This window comes from Oreochromis aureus, linkage group 23 (genome assembly GCF_013358895.1).
Source record: "Oreochromis aureus strain Israel breed Guangdong linkage group 23, ZZ_aureus, whole genome shotgun sequence".
NCBI lineage: Eukaryota > Metazoa > Chordata > Actinopteri > Cichliformes > Cichlidae > Oreochromis > Oreochromis aureus.
In genome coordinates this window covers 3,836,463-3,856,390 of record NC_052963.1, presented here as the reverse complement: position 1 = coordinate 3,856,390, position 19,928 = coordinate 3,836,463, and the positions used below count along the sequence as shown (strand labels likewise).

The 19,928-nt window shown below is 38.7% G+C and overlaps 1 protein-coding gene across 1 annotated transcript in view; it reads left to right on the top strand.

Moving 5' to 3' along the window:
- LOC116316656 (dystrophin-like) overlaps positions 1-19,928 on the top strand; it is a 233,304-nt gene that overhangs the window by 89,317 nt on the left and 124,059 nt on the right. Inside the window, exons 14-20 of the mRNA XM_039607248.1 lie at positions 2,153-2,303; positions 5,685-5,804; positions 7,218-7,319; positions 14,987-15,094; positions 15,248-15,427; positions 16,979-17,148; positions 18,688-18,811. Of these exons, the coding sequence (XP_039463182.1) occupies positions 2,153-2,303; positions 5,685-5,804; positions 7,218-7,319; positions 14,987-15,094; positions 15,248-15,427; positions 16,979-17,148; positions 18,688-18,811 (955 nt within the window). The remainder of the gene's footprint in view (positions 1-2,152; positions 2,304-5,684; positions 5,805-7,217; positions 7,320-14,986; positions 15,095-15,247; positions 15,428-16,978; positions 17,149-18,687; positions 18,812-19,928) is intronic.

The following is a 19,928-nucleotide window of genomic DNA, read 5'->3' as shown; positions in this document are numbered from 1 at the left end:
TCTTATTGATCTTGTTTTGACAGAAGCCTGGGTCATGTGATATTTTGAAAGTATTTTCTTAGAAGATATATCTTTAAGTCATTTTCTATCAAGCTGTACTTCTGTCAAGGACACAGTTTTTGGTATTGCTGCCGAGTATCAACTGCGAATTAATCACACAAGGCATAAGTATCAGCCATATCAATTAATCACTCCTTATTTTTATTTTAAGTGCAATGGTATCATAAAGGCTAAAAGATATGTTGCATATGAGCATGATGGGTTTAGGAAGCTATTCTGGTTAAACATATCAACTGAGACCTCATAAATCTGATAGTTAAAGCAACACAATGAATAGTCTCCCACTGACACTATTTTTTTAATGAGTCTAAAAAGGTTTCTTGTTTGCATTGGTGATTATCAGAGATCACATCAGTGAAAGCTTTGATAATCACCAATACACTTTAACATTTTTTACATTTTAACATTGATTGTGACTTTATGAAATTCTATTCACTTCTCAAAATCTTGCATCTTTGCTGAAAGCGGCTCGAAGACTGTAAAAACCTTTTCTGCACCACCAGCATTATAAGGCGTGATATACAGTTGTGATCAGAACTTTACATACACTCATCATGGACACGAATGTCAATCCCCAGTGTAATTTTTTTGATTTTGTTTAGCTGTGTTTTCCAGGGTGGAATGATTGTAATGCGTACATATTTTATCGCTTTAAAAAACCAAGAGTTGGGTGCACAAGCTTTATTTATTTATCTTTATTTTATCTAATCCACACAGGGTTAAAATTAGATATGCAGGTTCAAATATATGCATAGACTGCCACTAATATTTGGTCAAAGATCCCTTAGCAAGGTGCACTTAATGATTGTCATCAAGAGGCTTCTGGCATAATTGTGTCTGTATATTTGTGGACACTTCTTTAAAATAGATTTAATTTAAACTGGTTGGTTTCTTGGCTGTGATCAGGCTTTTAAGCATAGTCCACAATTTTTTTCAGTAGGGTTGAGGTCAGGGCTTTGAGAAGGACATTCCAGAAGCTTAATTTTCCTTTTCAAAACCAATTCTCATGTGTATTTGGGATCATCGTCCTGTTGGAACACCCAGTAATGTTACATTTTCAACTGTCTAGCTCTTGAAGTAGAGCAGGTCACCTACTAATTGGAAGGTTGGTGGTTCGATTCCTGGCTCTTCCAGTCTGCTTGCCAAATATCCTTAAGCAAGATACTAAGCACAAGTTGCTCTCATATATCTCCAAAAGTTGAATCTGTTCATCTGGACGTAGCGTTTTTTGGGAGAAACGTTTCGTCCCACAAAACGCTACGTCCAGATGAACAGATTCAACTTTTGGAGATTTACTTTCCTGGATGATTGAGAATGCATCAAGACGTTGCTCTCATATACATCCATTGAAGTGTGCATGTTAGATAGAAAGGTCTTTGATAGAAGAAAGTACTTGTATGAATGGATGAATGAAGCATGTTGTACAAAGGGCTTTGAGTACTGAGTAGAAAAGAGCTACATAATAATAAGTCCATTTGATTTTGGGTGAAGTTGGAGAAAGTCCTTGTTCCATCCACACTCGGCAATGTACCACTAAACTCTTGCAGCAAACTAACCCTAGTGGAAAGCCTCACCTTTACGCCTCCAAACATAAATTTCCATGACATTCATGCCTATGATAAGTGTATGTAATTTGACCTAATACAGTTCTCAAAAAGAGTGCTTTACCACTTATTTCAGGAGATTTTTCACATTCCTAAAGCATATCCTGTTTTAAAAATGTTTTAATAACACATCTAACAACTAATGTCATCCCACTAACACCATACCACTAAGACAAGATACTAAGTGTCAGTCAAGTAAATCAGCTCTAATCGCTAGTGCCTGGGGTTTAAACCCTTCTGTCTCTGTGGATAGCACGGTGGCATGGTACAGCAGTGTTAGTTTAGCACTGTCAGGTTAACACTGCCACCACTCCACACCTCCTTAGTCCAAAGACATGTATGTTAGCTTAACTGATGATTTGAAAGTGGCTGTGTGGAAGTGAGATAGATGAACACTTGATAACAAGTAAGACTAGAAAATAGCTATGTAAATACCAGACTGTTGTGGTTTCAAAATAAGACATTACTGAATTGCATGTCACTCTCAGACTCCATGAAGTTCTGATGGACCTGCAGCATGAGCAGCTGCAGCAACTCACAGACTGGTTGGATGTGACAGAAGCACGTATTAAGAAGATGGGGGCTCAGGCACTGGGACCTGACCTGGAGGACATCAAGCGCCGAGTAGAAGAACACAAGGTGGGCATATACTAGCCTGATCCTTGTTTTTGAAACATGGCTTCACTAATCCAGCCATGTTGTTACCATTCCTTTTTTCCTTATAATGTTACACAACAAGCTACTTTAGCGTGAAGACGAATCAAAGAAAACATACTTCGTCCAGCTGCTGTTAGCCTCTAAACTAATACTTTATCATATGGTGAGATTAATACTGGAGATTAATAATACTAGTACACTAGTCAGTTAGACATGTTGTCATTCGCAATTAAACTGATTAATACATTCCTTACACTCTTGCCATTAAGGTTTTGATTTCAAAAAGAATTTTTTTTACAAAAGGGTGGCTCCAATCCAGTGTCTACAGTTCTTAGTTTAAAATAAAACTCTGTAGATAATCAAAACCAAAACTTGCTGATTACACAATCATCTTTAAAGTATGTCGGCATGTTTAGGGAGACCTCCCTGAATGTATTAGGGATATAGACCCATGCACATTCTCTTTTTGTCTACCTGGTCATGCCCTTGTGTCTGTTTGGTCTCTCTATGTCCTGTCTCTGTGATTATTTGTTTTCCCTGTCTGGTCTAGTGAATACATCTTTAGTCCTGCTCCCGGTAATTATCTGTGTGTCATCCTTTTGTCTTCCCAGTCAGTCGTGTGTGCATGTCTGTTTGTGTCCGGTCCATATGTCAAGTTCACGTGTCTTATCTGGCTCTCAACGTGTGCATTACATACTGTTTTATTTTGATAGTCCTCTGTCTCATGTGGGTCATGTTCAGTTGTGCTTCCTGTGTCTTGTCTGTCAGATTCTGTTCAGCTGTGCTGTGGCAGGTGTGTCCACTCTGCTCTAATCTCCTCCTATGTACATATTATCTGCATCTCCCTTGCTTCTTTGTTGCATCTTTCCTCATGATGTGTGAACTTCTGTCCATCTGTTTACCCATCAGTCTGTTCCTACCCAGCTCCTTTGTTGTTGTTTTGTGGCCCTTTTTCCCCCCTCTACCTAACTTCTTAATTACATCACTATAAATAAACTGAGAACAAAACTGATATCTGGTAAATATAATGTAATGTTCGGCATAAGTATAATAGGAAAATATCGTGTTAACGCTTTGCTAGAACAGGGGACCTCAGCATCAACGCATGAACATTGAAAACATTTGCATTCATCTTGCTAAATTAAATTACCCCACTACATTACTGCAATACCAGCACTGGAACCATAAAACTCACAAAAAGGCATTTTGTAGATCAACAAGACAGAGTTGTTGCCATATCTACTAAAAGTTAGATTTTTGCTCCTGAAACACATGGCCTAATTTTGGTCATTCATAAGGTAAAGAAATATAAAAGTTTTCTCCATAATAAAGTTATTCCAGAGCTGGAATGACCTGTGTGTACACATTAACCACTCTTTTGAAGTCTATGAGGAATAATCTTCTGTGTGAATTATACAGCAGTAAGAGTGTGTTTTTCATACATTCCCGTAACTTAATTTGGTATGTTGAAGCCTCTCATTTCCACCCCTTGTAGCTTATGAGGACACCAGTAAATCCATAGCAGAACTTTCATAGCAGAACATTCATAGAGAATCATGGCCTCAGACTTGGAGGCACTAACTTTTATCCCTGCCACTTCACATCTGGCTGCAAAATGGCCTGGTGGAAGCTGGAGATCACTGAAGCCAAGGGGTGACCAGAAAAACCAAAAAAAAAAAAAAAAAAAAAAAAAATCCTGCAGTGATCCTGAGCCCACTAAACCTTACCACCAAAGCATAGCACCTAGACCAAGTGGTTTCAATAAACTCCCACGAAGATAGAAAAATAGAGGGATCATGTTAGCTTCACCCAGACTAGGTTATAGGGACTCCACCCTAAAGTCAGACCAGGGGACGGGGATTTGGTGAATTAGTGCCTGAAGTAAGAGGAAGAGTTCAATGTAGTCATGATCCAAGACGTCAGCTGACAAACCATCAAGTCATTCAGAAGAGGGAGGTAGTGCTCTGGACACATGGACTGGAGTGTGATGACCTCTACTGGGGACATAGTGAGGCGGCTGTAGGAACATTTGAAGATCTCCTCAATCCCAGATGGACACCTTCCATATAGGAAGCAGAATGTGGAGATGAGGGAGACAACTCCCCGATTATAAGTTCAAAGGCCACTGAGACAGTTAACAAAAGCTACTTGATAGTACTTCTCCTTGGGAGGAGGAGATTCACCCTGAGTTCCTTAACCTGTTCAACCACAATGCCCCCTGTACTGGGGGCAGAGGAGGAGCTGTGCTGGTTTGTGCTTCCACAGAAAAGTCAGAATCTCAGCAAAACACTCACAAAACCATATCCATGACCACCAAACACAGCTAAAACAACAAACAACTAAAGAGCAGGTAAAAAAGATCCTGCAAAAAGGTATAAACAGAAAGTACGGATTCCCCCATTCACCCAACAGCATGTACACAGACAGCGTTTTTGCTGAAAGCACAGATTTCAAAACTGCAAGTTTGGCCTTCGTTTGCTGCTGGTCCAGAGAATTTTGTTTAGAGCGTGATAAAAATTACACTTCGCATTTTAAAAACATGAATTCTGTCTTACCTTTGCTGTCTTGCTTCCAAAAAAGGTCTACTGCAGCATATTTTCAAAGGGGTTATATGCTATATAGAGGTTAGGGGTTATATGTTATATGTTACTTTTTACACAATGGTATCTGCTGTGACGTTTTCTTTGTTGTGATGTTTATTTTGATACCAAGATGGTTTACACAGAGTTTGTAATCAATTCCTTTTTCGCATGTCATTTTCAAGCATAAAGACCCTGAAATTTAAAAGTTCAGGATCTGGATGTTATGGGGCTGTCTTGGTTGAGCAACATCTCTGCAACACTTTGTGAAAGTCAAGATTGATAAACTGGGGTGGTGGTTTCAAGTAAGCAGCTCAAGTGTGTGCTCCACCACACACAAGGTGGTGTACTACATATCAAACAATCATTCAAGCAGTCGTTGTGTGATTGAACTTTCTGAAAAGATTTTCCGCTTTAATTCAAGACAGTTTCTAAAAAATTTACATTGCCTGGCAATTACAGCCATCCTACACATGATCAGTTTTGCAAGCATTTGACTGAATTTGAGCTGCAATTGTAGCTGTGCACACTTCAGAATTCATCCCGCTACTTCTATCAGCTGTCACATCATCATTGAACATTTCCACTCACAGGCTTACATGCCCATCCCTTAAAATTGTCTCCAACATGTTTGGCAGCATGTGGTATCCTCATGATTTCTCTCCAGTCCATAGTTTTCTCTTCCCATTATTCTTTTGCAGGTTAATCTTGAATTTAATCTGTGATTAAACCATCAGCATTTTGGGGAATTCTTTATACTGATGGGTGCCAATGTGTGCTAAAGCTCCTGCAGGAGGACCTGGAACTTCAGCAGGTGAGGGTGAACTCTCTGACCCACATGGTGGTGGTGGTAGATGAGAACAGTGGAGATAGCGCCACTGCTGCCTTGGAGAGCAAACTTCAGGCAAGTACACACACACACACACACACGCGCACACACATAGACACACGCACACAAACACCGTTGCTCACACTGCACATATTTTTGCTGATCACACAGAGTAGCAAGAAATTTTATTGACGGGCTAATTTTCTTTCTAAATGTTTTTTGAGTTCTCGGTTTCTTTCTCTCCATTTCCCACCCAGCAAAACGTGGGCTATTTGTTTCTAATGGAAAATACACTGAGATTGTTTTGTCTTTGGAGTTGTGCAGTAGTTAGCCCTGTCAGTAAGACATTCATGCTGTATGTGTGTTTATCTTAACTTTTTGCTAAATTAATTTACTTTATGTTATCGTCACACAAACTCCAGTTCTTTGTCTTTCTGATTAATTCTCCATACTTCTCTTAGCCTTTGATGTGTACTTGTTTGTTCCCACTGTGAACTCACAAAATCTGCAATAATTAAAGTAGAATTCCTAATACTCTAGAAAAAAATGAGGGAAACATGAGTGCTAGAAACTGCAGTTTGAGTGGCCACCTAAGGTTAGCCCCAAAATTGAGTCAAGCCCTTCAAGGGTAATGTGTTAAAATGTTATGCCATCTATAATTTGGAGACAACCATGAAACTTTTTTTTCATCATTTGAAAAAGAAAAAAGAGAACAGAAAATTCATCTCCTGGCAATAACGAGAGTCAGTTTTCTATGATTTGGACAAAAATCTGATGGTAGAAACAGACCACACTGACTGTGGGCACATCCATGAGAGTTGGTAAAAGCAAGAAGGATTACTGATGAAGAGAAAATCGAATCTGGCGTTGGAGTTATAACATATTTTATTTATGGATGAGATGAGCACAACAGTGTCAAACTACAACTTGAATCAGAGGTAAAGGCTGCTGTGAACCAAAGAAAATTAGGACACTTATATAAAAGGATGCATTAAAAACTTCCTTCACAAAAAAAAAATTTGAGAGGTGATCGATAAAGGTAGGCTGCATTATATAAAAGGCATGAAGACCTTAAATTGAGGTGCTGGCAAACCAACCTCACATAATGGTGGTTGACAAAGAGCAGAAAACTGCATTTGTGATACATGTGTCAGTCCCAGTGGACAGCAACATCAGAAAGGAGGAGCATGAAAACATACAGAAGTAGCTATTGGCTAAATGAACAACTGTTGCAGAAGTGGAAGGTAATCCACCCCAAGGTGGTCCCAGTGGTAATAGGAGCGCTAGGAGCCATAACCCCAGACCGGAAGAGTGGCTTCAGCAGATTCCAGGTGTAACATCAGAGGTCTCTGTCCAGAAGAGGGTAATCCTAAGGAATAGCTAAGTTACTCAAACTCTAAGGACTCAAAAGCTTGAGGATACACATATCACGCTCTAGGGGACTGAGTGGGATCTATATGGGTATCTGTGTTTATTTCATTTGTGCAGGTGCTTGGTGACCGCTGGGCAGCGATTTGTAGATGGACAGAAGAACGCTGGATTCTGCTTCAGGAGACTCTCCTGAAATGGCAGCACTTCACCAATGAACAGGTATGGTTGTCTAAGGTAGGATCACAGATAAGATCGCTAATATGTTGAGAAACCCTAATGTGTCTATGCATGTAAAGGTTCTTCACCTGTCTAGAACAGGTTGGATAAATGCTTATCATATATACTTATTGTCTACATTTTATCTATACCTGTTCAACTTGCTCGTTATTACAAATGCACAGATCAGGCATAATATTATGAATAAGTGATGAACCATGATTATCTCTTCGGAAAGAATTTTGAAAAAGTGGGTAAGTGTAACGATTTAAACGACCAAATTGTGATGTGACTGGTTCAGAGTATCTCTAAAACTGCAGGCGTGCCAGAGACATAGAAGCCAGGAGAATAAATTGGCTGTTCTCCACTGAACAATCTGAGGTGTACTCTCAATAGCAGGCAAACAATAAATGAACAGCCCACCAAGGGTGAAGACAGAGCAATACGGGAAGAGCATATGGTAGAAGGATGCAACACATAAGAAAATGCTCATTGGCTACCTCCCCTAACCTCCCCTAGTAAGCATCACAGTGGAATAAATCCAAGAAAGAGTCTCACGCATGAAGAGTTGGACAACACCAGGCTCTGACATGATTCACAGTTACTAGCTAAACAAGCTGACAGCACTATAGCTACTAATGGATGACATGCACACGGAATGGCTAACCAAAGTTCAGACAGTCCTGATACCCAGATTCCCAGAAGTGTTTGGTCCCAACTAGGGATGGGTATTGATAAGATTTTCACGATTCCGATTCCATTTTCGATTCTGTTTAACGATTCGATTCTTTATCGATTCTTTTTAAAAAAGGAGAACACTAAGGTCGATTAGCTTAGAACTTTGTTTTATATCTTCTCTTTGAACAAGATAGAAATTTAGGAGTAACATGGCCTTACAAACCCAACAGTGAGATCTTAAGAGATCCACAGCCTACGGCTCTTCAATGGGGTGTCACGGGGTCCCCAGGAAAAAAAATTGTAAATGTAAAATAATAAAATAAATATTCTTCTGTAGCAATAACAAAGTATAACATAAATTATTCTGTAGCAATTACACAAGAATATCCAGTAATGTCCCTGCCTACAATTAAACACATTCACTTACCGAAAATCGGGGCATCTGCTGTGGCAAATGGGTGCAAGCCTTTGACCACAAACTTCGTCTATCCTGGCCTGAAAGGAGACGCTAACGGTAGACTGCAGCGAGAACTGCCAGCATCTGAGCCAGCCAGACTCTGTCTGTCTCTCTCATCATGGTCACCTAAATGCAGCACACAGTAATGGCAGGTTTTGTAATAAGGCAGATCACGCTAACATAATATGCACTGTTAGTTGATTATTTACCTGCCGTATTAACGGGAGAGGACGTGCAAACGTTACCGCTGCTGCTGGGTTGAGATTCACGAGTCCGGAGCGGAATTAAAAACACAACATTCATTTAAGGTTATCACGTGTTTTGTGAGCAAATGCTTTTGCATATTCGTAGTGTTTCCTCCTTTAAATGAAATATCTACTTTGCAAGTATTGCAAGTTTCCCTGTTGTCATCCGTTCTCGTAAAGTACAACCAAACTTTTGAGCGTTTGAGCCGCTTAGGTGCCCTGCCAGGTAAATGACGCTCTGCAACGGGGTGACGTCATTCGGGGCGACTGGAATCGATAAGGGAATCTTTTGCAAAAATGGCAAACAATTCCAAGGAATTGAAACAGTGGGAACCGGTTCTCAACAAGAACCGGGTTTCGATACCCATCCCTAGTCCCAACCAATAACCTGCCTCAGCGCCACATGGAAGATCCTGTCAGGTATCATAGTGGCTAAGATGAACAGGCATATGGCTCAATACATGAGCGGGTCACAGAAAGGAATTGTCAGAAATACCAGCTACTGTTAGATACAGTCACTCAAGACTGTAAGACGAGATTGACCAACCTAAAGGCGCTTTATATTATAAAGTAGAGACTCAAAAACTACATGATCCTATACTACCAAGGAGATGGACTGTCCCCGTATGTTCTGCATAGGCCTAAACCCCCTCAGGCAGTTCAATAACAAGACTGGCTACGCATATAGACTATGGATGGAGCAAACATTAGCCACCGCCTCTAGATGACATCAAGCGTTATGTCAACATTGGAATGTAACAAAGAGATGCAAAGGTACTAAGAACTGAGGGGATCGCGCTACCAGAAGGTAACATTCCAGAACAAAGAAGAGCCAGCTAGAAAAGCTCCAACACCTAAATAGTTGCAGAGAGTCATGCAGGTCCTGAGGAGTTGGCTGAATGGGAGGAAGTAGATCTGGGCAATCAGCAGCTATACCCTGCCAGTCATCAGATACAGTGCTAGGATAATAAACTTGCCAGAAGAGGAGATAGAAGCCACTGACATCAAGATAAGAAAGCTCCTTACCATGCACAGAGGGTTTCAACCTAAATACAACACCCTGAGACTGTATGCTAAGCAGAAGGAAGGAAGGAGGCCAAGGAATAGTGAGTTTCAGAAATGCAATCCAGGAAACAACAGAGATCCATGAGTACATCAGGAAGATGACCACGACTTATCATGGATGTATGTACGTGTAGTATACAGGAACGGTACAGAAAATAAGTATTTTAAAGGCTCTGGAAAGAAAAAGATGAGAGATGTATCCAAAGACCTCAGAACAACTGTCAAGACAGTAGTGAATGACTTAGCCAAGTTGTGAATTCCTTTTGAAAAATTGGAATTGAACTGGGAAACTTGCCAAGATGGAAGGATTAACCCTCATAATGTCCTCCTGATTTCCATACACCTGTGGACCTCAGGGGACAAAAATGTCCTCACTTCATTTGAGTGCTTTTTAAAGTATAAATCGTCAATCAATTCAGTGTTACACCTTAGTTTTACTTAAGACTAACACATTACCACAAATTTACCCTTCATTTTACAATTTAGGGGCACCAAACCTTGTTTACATAAAGTACTCTGTTTTTGAGCAAAAATAAAATGAGACAATAAAATATTTAAATGTTTAGATTATTTTGACTATCTGAATAACCACAGAGTGCTGTATGTTGAACTTTAGTGAAAATTGTTTTTTTGAATCATTTACAAATTTTAAATGGCAGCACATAATAACACCTGTTGTCCTCAGGGGTCAAAAATGTCCCCATCTGGTTTGATTGATACCACTTTTAATTAAAACTGAATTCAAACATTTTGACACTATTTCTTTATTCCATTTCAAATTTATGTCTGATAAAACCTTATTTATACGAAATCTTTCAGTTCAGTTCAGTTCAGTTCATTTTTATTTCAAACATATATATTCTCCAACATTTCATAAAATCATTCCATGCAGTTGTTTGAAAAGGAGTAGGCAGAAGTATATACTTATTTAGCCCTACCCCCTCAGGTTTACATCCTCATCATCTAAATTTGAACAACAAAAATGTATACAATGCCTTCAACTTAGAACATAACATCACAAAAAAATATTTTCTCATGTTCAACTAAAACTATATTTAGATTTGCTAATTTGCAGAAGAAAATAAACATCAGTTTGACTGCTGTCTTGGGTTAATTGCATTTTCTTCATTCTTATACTTATTTAAAATTTCTTTTTTGAGTTTTATTTTAAACTGGTTTATATCACTACTGACCTTTATTTCTTCTTTTAACTCATTCCAGAATTTAACTCCCGCTATTGAAATAGACATCCTCTTCAATGTTGTTCTTACTCTTCGTAATTTTAAATTCCACTTCCCTCTAAAATTATACCTCCCTTCTCTTTCTAAGAACCATTTACTTATTTCGATTGGGAGCATCCCTTTCCTTGCCTTATATATTATTTGCACTGTTTTAAACTTCACCAGATCCTGGAATTTTATAGCTTGCGTCTTAATAAAGAGTGCGTTTGTGTGAGCCCTATACCCCTCCTGATTTATTAGTCTAATGGCCCTTTTCTGCATTATGATTATAGTCTGAATATTATTTTTATATGTATTTCCCCAAACCTCTACACAATAACTCATGTATGGTAATAATAAAGTACAATATAACATATACAATGTTTTCCTATCCAGAAATTTCCCCAAGACAGCAATGCCCCGTGCTAACTTTCCCCTCACATAAGTGATGTGTGATTTCCAACAGGCCTTATGATCAATGATCACACCAAGAAATTTTATGGTATTAACCCTTTCTAGATATACATTATCAACACAAATTTCAATGTTAATGTTTTTCTTATAGTTTCTGAATAACATAAATTTTGTTTTATTTAAATTTAAGGACAATTTGTTTCTATCAAACCACTTCTTTAATATCTTTAACTCCTGTGTGATCACCTCCAAAACCTGTTGAAATTCCACACCTGAACAAAGTATATTGGTATCATCTGCAAAATTACAAACTTTAGTATCTTCGATACCTTACAAATATCATTTATATACATAATAAACATTTTCGGACCCAATACTGATCCTTGAGGTACTCCACATTCACTATCCATCAATTTAGATTTAAACTCATTTATTTGTACATATTGCTGTCGATTCATCACATAGCTTTTTATCCAGTCCAATACCACACCCCTAAACCCATATCTTTCCAGTTTGATTATTAGAATTTTGTGGTCAACAGTATCAAATGCTTTTTTTAGATCTAGAAAGACTCCAAGTGCATACTTCTTGTTATCCATACAATCTTTCTTTGTTTTGGGGCAAAAAAATAAATTAAATCATCAGTTATTGTGATTATACTTTCACAACCAGAGTTGGTTGGTTTAACAAATTATATAAGACATGTCAAAGTTAATTTAGGAAGCTGTTTTTAAACTACTTCTAGTTTTTTACTGGCAGCAAATAATCACATCTGTTGTCCTTTGGGCTCAAAAATGACCCCGTCTGGTTTGACTATTTATAAAGCCATAAGTATAAAATATCATCGATCTCTGTGTTTCAAGGTTTTATTCATCTTTATTCCAACTCATTACATGACATTTTTCTATATTTTGGAATGGTAGGACACCAGGGCATGGGTCTGAGTGAAGGCAAACTTTCATGAGAACAAAGGTGTGTCCATATTTGACACAAGTGCAGGAAGAAGCTTGTTTATTCCTCTGTACTGGTCCCACCATGGACAGCTTTCTTTTTCTGCAGTTGCAGGCAAGGGTCATATACAGTAAACAAGTTGTTACAGGTGATTTTTTTCTTTTGGAAACCTTCTGCAATGTTAGGGACAACTTGCGTGCCCTGACTGCAGGCCAGATAGTTTGCCATCGTACACTAGCATGTTCCATGTACAGCTGTACCTGGCATCACATACTGCCCATGTTTTTATCTCATAGTTCCCCAGTTTATTTGGGATGTTCTGTTGCAATGGACAGAGTCCTCTGAAGGGGACTAGGCACTCATACACAGTCACATCAGTACCAGGATCTTACATCACAGCAGGAGAATCCGTACACCTCAATAATTGTGTCATGAATTCAACATCATCATCTATTGTGTCTTTATCATGAAATTATATCATTTTTGCAATTCTATGATTAATCTTGTGTCAGTCATGGTAGCATGAAAAGTTCCCTACCAGACTCAGGATGTCATAAACTGGCCGTAGCGACTTTACTGGATGCACGGCAGTAAGCATCAACATACCCACATATGCCTACAGCTGCATTCGATCCATTTTTCTTCCTCTCTCGTCCCTCCTTGTTTGTCATTGAGTTGGCTGTAGAGCAGGTCATCTACTAATTGGATGGTTGTTGGTTCAATCTCTGTGTGCTCTAGTCTGGAGTTCTTACCAAGGTGCCCTTGGGCAAGTTACCCCAACTTGGTCTCTAGTGCATCCATTGGTATGTGAAAGTTAAAAAGCATAATACAAGCAGAATGCATGGTGTATAATGCTTTCAGTACTCGAGTAGAAAAGCAACTGAAGGAGTATGGGACCTGGCATATGTGCTTGGACCGTGATAGATTGTCTTTCTCTGTGATGCACGAGAGAGTCATGCATCGTGTAGTCCTATGACACATCTTCTATTACAGTTTCACAATCTGAAAATTTAAGAAACTTCAAGAAGCCCAGTCACTTTCTTTCCAAGCTCCTTAGACTACCATGTCCTGGATGCCTGAGAACCTACTTGAACATAGTTCAGATTCCTTCACTTCATAGCCTTCTTCCACTTCTGCAGGTGGGTGATGTGCTTTTTCAGAGAAAGGGTAGCATGTGGTGTAAATATTGGCAATATTTTCGTGATCTTCTAATCCTGGATCTTCCTGAACATTGATTCTTCCTCCTCATTATACTAGAGGACAATTTATGCATTGTTCTACTGGTCATTCCTTTCCACAACATGGTAAAAAAAATTAGCTCACAAGCCTCCAGTGCAATGGAAGCTTGTGAGCATACTTTCTGTGTATGTATTATTGTAGGGTCTACCTTACAATATGAAGCACCTTGATGCGACTGTTGTTGTGATTTGGTGCTGTATAAATAAAATTGATTTGAATGTAGAGCACCTGCCTCCTCATTGCGCTGCCTGTTGTTGTTGTTTTTGTTGTTGTTATTGTTGTGGTTATGACCTTTGCTTGACCCCACACATCAGTGATTCAAGATCAAAGATGTTTGAAAACAGTATGGTGAAAATATGGCCCTTTGCAACACTTTGTACTTTGGGGACGTTTTTGTCCCGGAGGACAACAGGTGTTATAAAATCCAATAAAAAAACCATAAATACATCAAATTACTGAAAACTTATTCCAATCATGCATAGCATAGTACTGAATAACTTCTGTTATTTTCAGACCACTTGATGAATAAAAAACACATTTTTGATAGCAAAAGATTTCTTTTGGGGACAAAAATGTCCCAAGGACAACACAAGGATTAAGTTCAATTGAATTTACTTGTATTTATGTTACACCAACACACAGCTTCCACTTCCTTGTCATGGCTTTCACAATGGCTTCGTAAGTTCATCCAGTTAAGAACCTTTCTTAACAAAGCAAACTCTTTGACTGCAACCTTGTTCTCCACTTTTTTTCTGCTTTTCTTAGCTCCTACTCTACTAGTCCACTTATCTTTTGATCGTTTTCTTTTGTCTTTTTATGTCAATTAATAACTTTTCCTTCCTCTACCCTTTTCTTTTGTTTTCCTTTTTCATCTTCCTCACCTGCCATCTTACCCTACCAGTGTTATCTTCTTTTCAATTTTTCTCACCTGTCTGCCCATTTCATCGTTTTTTGGTATCTAACTTCCCTCCTTCTTTTTCCCGCCTATTTCCTTATTCAGTTTCCCCATCTTTAACTCGTTATTTTGTTTTCTGTCAGTCTCCTTACTTTCCACTGGTTTCTTCTTCTTTTATTTTAGTGTTTCCTATATGTCCCTTTATTTACCCCTCCTGATCTTGGTTCTGTGAGAGGTTTCTTCCTGTTAAAAGGGAGTATTTCCCTCCCATTCTCACAAAGCGCTTGCTCATAGGGGATTGTCTGATTGTTGGAGTTTTCTCTGTATTATTGTGGGGTCTACCTTACACTATTCATATACAGTCACCCTTGAGGTGACTGTTCTTGTGATTTGGTACTATAGAAATAAAATTGAATTAAATTGAATTTCATTTATCTTTCCATTTCTACACGTTTTGTCTACTCCTTTCTTGTCAAACTCTTTTCTGTCTTCTTGTTTTCTTACAGTGTTTATTTGACTCCTGGTTAACTCAGAAGGAGGAGATGGTTGGGTCCATTAAGACAACCAACCTGAAGGACCAGACAGAGATGGTGGCCTGTTTGCACCATCTTACTGTGAGTATGCCTATACCGGAGCTGCTGTACCTTTTTGTAAAGAACAGAAAATGTTCCTACGTAAAAAAAAATCTGCACCAGTTACATGAGTGACATGCCAGGTAGGCTTAGATCTCTGCAACTTTTGTTGTGTGTATGTGTCTGTTCCGTAAGACTGTGAAGGCAGACCTTGATGTGAAGCGTCCCACCATGGACAAATTATGCTCAATGAGCCAGGATCTGGTGTCCAGTGTGAAGAACAAAGAGGTGGCCAACAAACTAGAGGCCAGACTGGATAGCTTTGCCCAGCGCCAGGGCCAACTAGTCCAGATCCTAGAGATGAGTATCACCCAGGTACAATGAGTGCTGAGTTGTCTTTTACTGTATGTGAACATCATGGCACATTTTTTACATTGTGTCAGTATTTATTTAACAAAAACTATGCCAATATGGAAAAACAGAGTGCACTGTATTCCTTCCAATAGGGATTAAGAGAGTAAATAACAGCCAGTAACTACTATACAAATGCACTTGGTTAACTGAATATCAGCCAGTGAGGCCACTTCTATAAAAGTAAATGTTTAGGTAGTTTGTCAGTCTGGAGCATTCAGGTATGTGTTAACACTATGCCAAGAAGGAATGACATCAGCCGACTCAGCAAATTCTCCCCAAGTTCAGACAGTGCAATGGTCAGAGTAACTGCAAAAAACTCAAAAGCTACATCTTAGACTCTCTAGGCTTCAGTTAGCAAGTTAGATATTAAAGTTCAAGACAGTCCAATGAGAACAGGAGTGAACAAGTATAACATGTTTAATTGTTGCCATGAGAAAGACTCTTCTCTCTAAAAGAGAAACTCATCTGTTGTGAGGATCGCTGAATCTAGTTTACTTGCTAATGGTAGCTGTATTTCCACGCAAAGCGGAGATTGTAAGCAGCAGTAAAAGCAGTGCCAGTGGCAGCTTGTCTCACATGATGGTTTCCCATTAATTTACTGTGAAAGACAGGTTTATCTACAATGCAACTGCAGTTTACTGTGAGTACAAAACAAGCAGAGCTTTCAGTAACAATAACCAACTGTGATCAAAAGATGGCAGTAATGTAAAAGATGCATGCAAACAGGCAACGGAGCTTTGCCTGTTTGCATGCATGTCTGAAATGAAAAGATACTGGTTGCTTCACTTTAAAAAAAAAAAAGAAATCATGGTTCACATACCCTAACTCCATCAATGCACTGAATACATGTGCTAACATCAGTACAATGAAAGAGAAAAATAAGCTAATAAAACATAAAACATTTTAAACAGATTTGACTGTTTAATAAATTAAATAAATTCATGTGGCCTCATAATCATAGAACTTTGGTTTTCTCATCTGCACGAGATTTGTTAAGATTAAGAAAATGCCAACTGAAAACCACTTAATGCTATACACAATGTTTTGTTGAGGACTGCTTGTATGTACACATAACTTTAAATGCACACATTAATTCTGCGTTAGTGCTCAATCTGGTTGCATAGATATTTCTCCCTCTCTTTCTTATTTTATTTATTTTTCCATTGAAAGAGATAACCAGCAGATTGACCTCTACATACACATACATACACTCTACATATGCTTCTTCTCACATTGTCATTACAGTTTATTCTAAAGTCATATTCTAAATTGCTGCTTAACTGCCTCCAAAGCTGTCTGAGTATGCACTCACCTACACACACACACTCAGTCTAGAGCTCTTGTTGGAACCCACACTTATACCGCAAAACACTGTACTCATGACCTTGTATGATAGATGATGTCCAACCATCAGTTATATCCTGTCAAGAATGATGATTTGTCATCTGTATAATTCAGCTCCTGATGTTAAACACAGTTTGCCTGAGTGTATTATCTCCCCTTAACATTCAGCTCTCGGCAGCTGTCAGTGCAGCACAGCATTCCGAGCTAACCCACTCAGTAACTGCGACTGTAACCAAAGTGACAACAAGAGAGAAGATGTCAGCTGTCCGCCAGACCCGAGAGTCACCACCTCCACAGAAGAAGAGACAAGTAGTTGTGGATTCTGAGCTCAGGAAAAGGTGTGTTTATGTTCCTACACTTGAAAACGTGAGCTTTGGAGCATTATTCATTTTATTATACCTTCTAACTTTTATTAAATGTTCAGATACATGCATCCCTTTTTACTCTCTTATCTCAGCAGGTAGGTGCTGAAGTATTGCGAATACTCATAGTATCTAGGTTTGGTGGTTATAATAGTAAGCAGCTTTAAACTGAACTTTTGCCAACAGTGAAGTAGAAGTTTCTGAAAATACTCCTGAACCTTGTAGTAAGTAGAAAAGCAAGCAGCTTTAGAAGTTTTGTAGTGGTAGTTTAACAGTGAACATTTTTGGTCATTTTTGAGGCATTTTGTTAAATGTAAGTTAAAATAAAATTTAAGGGTTTTCTACAGCACTGAGTAATTCTCAGCTACAATGCATGAGCACAGTGAGGTGAACATTACTTTGGATCCCAGGCAGGCGGGGCACGTAGCGTGCTGGTCCTTGTTGTGCAAAGAGAAACCAAACCCCTGAGGACAGGGCAAAACAGAAGAGTTCTGCTTTGCTTGCTTTGATTTGGTATTCATATCAAAATGCAAAGCAAAAACACTGCACAAGAAGACTCGAATATAGTGCTCCGTGGGCAGCCTATGCACCAGCTAACACCAACTTTAAGCTAGTAGACAACAGAGCTATCTAGCTGTTGCTACCTAGCCCGACCTGGCAGAGGTGTTCTTAGCAAGGTGAAGAACTTATGAAGAACACATACCTCCTGTGATCACGGGACCAAGAGCTCACCTTCAATGGACTGAAAAAAGAGGAGGTTGATAACCGAGGGGTGATACAAATGGAGACAGTCCAGTAGCAGAGGAGGTCATAATGTTGTAGTAATGTTTTTTTTGCAAATCCACATAATCTATTTTGTTTACATTTTACACAGTCTGACAATTATTAACAAAATGTAATCGATCATTTTTTCTTCTTTTTTGTGCATACTGAGAATTAAAGTGTCCACACTTTAATTCTGAGAATTAAAGTGTCCACACTTTAAAGTGTCCACACTTTAATTCTCAGCTTTTCAGCACAGGCATTTGTGTGGCTTGCATGGTCATTGCAGTGGGATTGTAATTGGAGCTGGCAGCTGTCAGTCAGCCAGAAATTTTACATGTTACAGTTCTGAATTGTTTTTCCACTGGGCACATCAATTCCAATGTGTTGGCAGTTCTTATTTCCAAGGCCTCCTTTCAGGACAATGAAATTTATGTTGCTGACAAAGGTTTTTATTCACAGAAGACATCTGCAAATAACAACATTCCATAATTGAATGGTATTTCATAATCTCCACCAAATTTAAAATATTACAGGATAATAGTAAACTCCCTCTATGGTATTTAATAAATAACTGTTTGAGTGTGAAGCTGAAATGAGGTCCTATATGATTACATGCTGCTATGTGACATCTTGTATGCAGTCTTGTAAATGTAGTGTTAATAGAACTTCACCACCACATTATCTTATGTGCACACAGTGTGATGGCTTATAATACAAAACACATTTGTGTTTGTCTGCATCTATTGCCAGATTTGATGTGGATTTCACTGAAGTCCACAGCTATATGACCCGTGGTGAAGCCATTCTGCAGAGCCCTGAATTCTCTGTGACACGCAAAGACAGCAGTATTCAGGAGCTGCATGACAAAGTCCAGGTAAAAATTGTGTGCCTGTGTCTTATGTGCATATGTGCATCTGTGTCATTTATATATGATCTAAGTGTGCAATAGGACCTTGTTATTTCAGCATTTCGGTCATACCTGAGGGAACAAGCTCATATGAGATGCAGCAAAGTGTCAGTAATGAGTGTGATGACATTTTGCAGACATTTTGGACCCTTTACTTATATGTGTCAGCTGACGACATTTGTATTCTACAGAAGAAAATGCATGATATGAGTTTACACCCATATCTAAGTGCTTTGTATAAGGATGAAGCAAAACAAGAGGAAACAGGGTAAAAAGCCTGTCTTTGTTTGATAGTTAAAAAATACCCAAACAAACATATATTTTGTAATTTTGGTTAGTATGTTAATCTGGTTCAAACTTAACATTTTACCAGTAGGCATTTGGATGTGAAAGCTACACAAAGTATCCAAGTTTGTTGTTTACATTTTTTTAATTTGATATTTTTGGCAACTAAGTGTACAGAAAAACATTTCATAAACACAACGCTGACAACAGTTTAACCTTTGCAGGACCGCTTGCAAACACTTGATAAAAATGATGTATTAAGTCCATAGTTGCCTTTTTCATTCTTTACTAATTCTTGAGAAATAAATCAGTGCACATTAATTATCCTTATTCTTTCGTCTATCACTTAGAACTACACTACCAGTCAAAAGTTTTAGAACACCCTAATTTTTCCAGTTTATTGTAATTCAAGTCTTTCAAGTCAAATGAACAGCTTGAAATTGTGCAAAGGTAACTGGTGAACTGCCAGAAATTAAAAATAAAGGTAAGGTTACCCAAAACTGAAAAATAATGTACATTTCAGAATTATTCAAAAAGGCCTTTTTCAGTGCTCTGCTGCCATCTAGAAGGCAAATGAGGAGCTGGGAGCATGGCTCACTAAGGTGGATAAGTCCGGCCTGCCTGGAAGATTTAATGCCCGGATCGACCTGTATTCCATCCTCCCCCGAATCCTGTGGCCTCTGCTTGTCTAAGATAAGATAAGATAAGATAAGATAAGATAAGATAACCTTTATTAGTCCCACACGTGGGAAATTTGTTTTGTCACAGCAGGAAGTGGACAGTGCAAAAGTTATGAAGC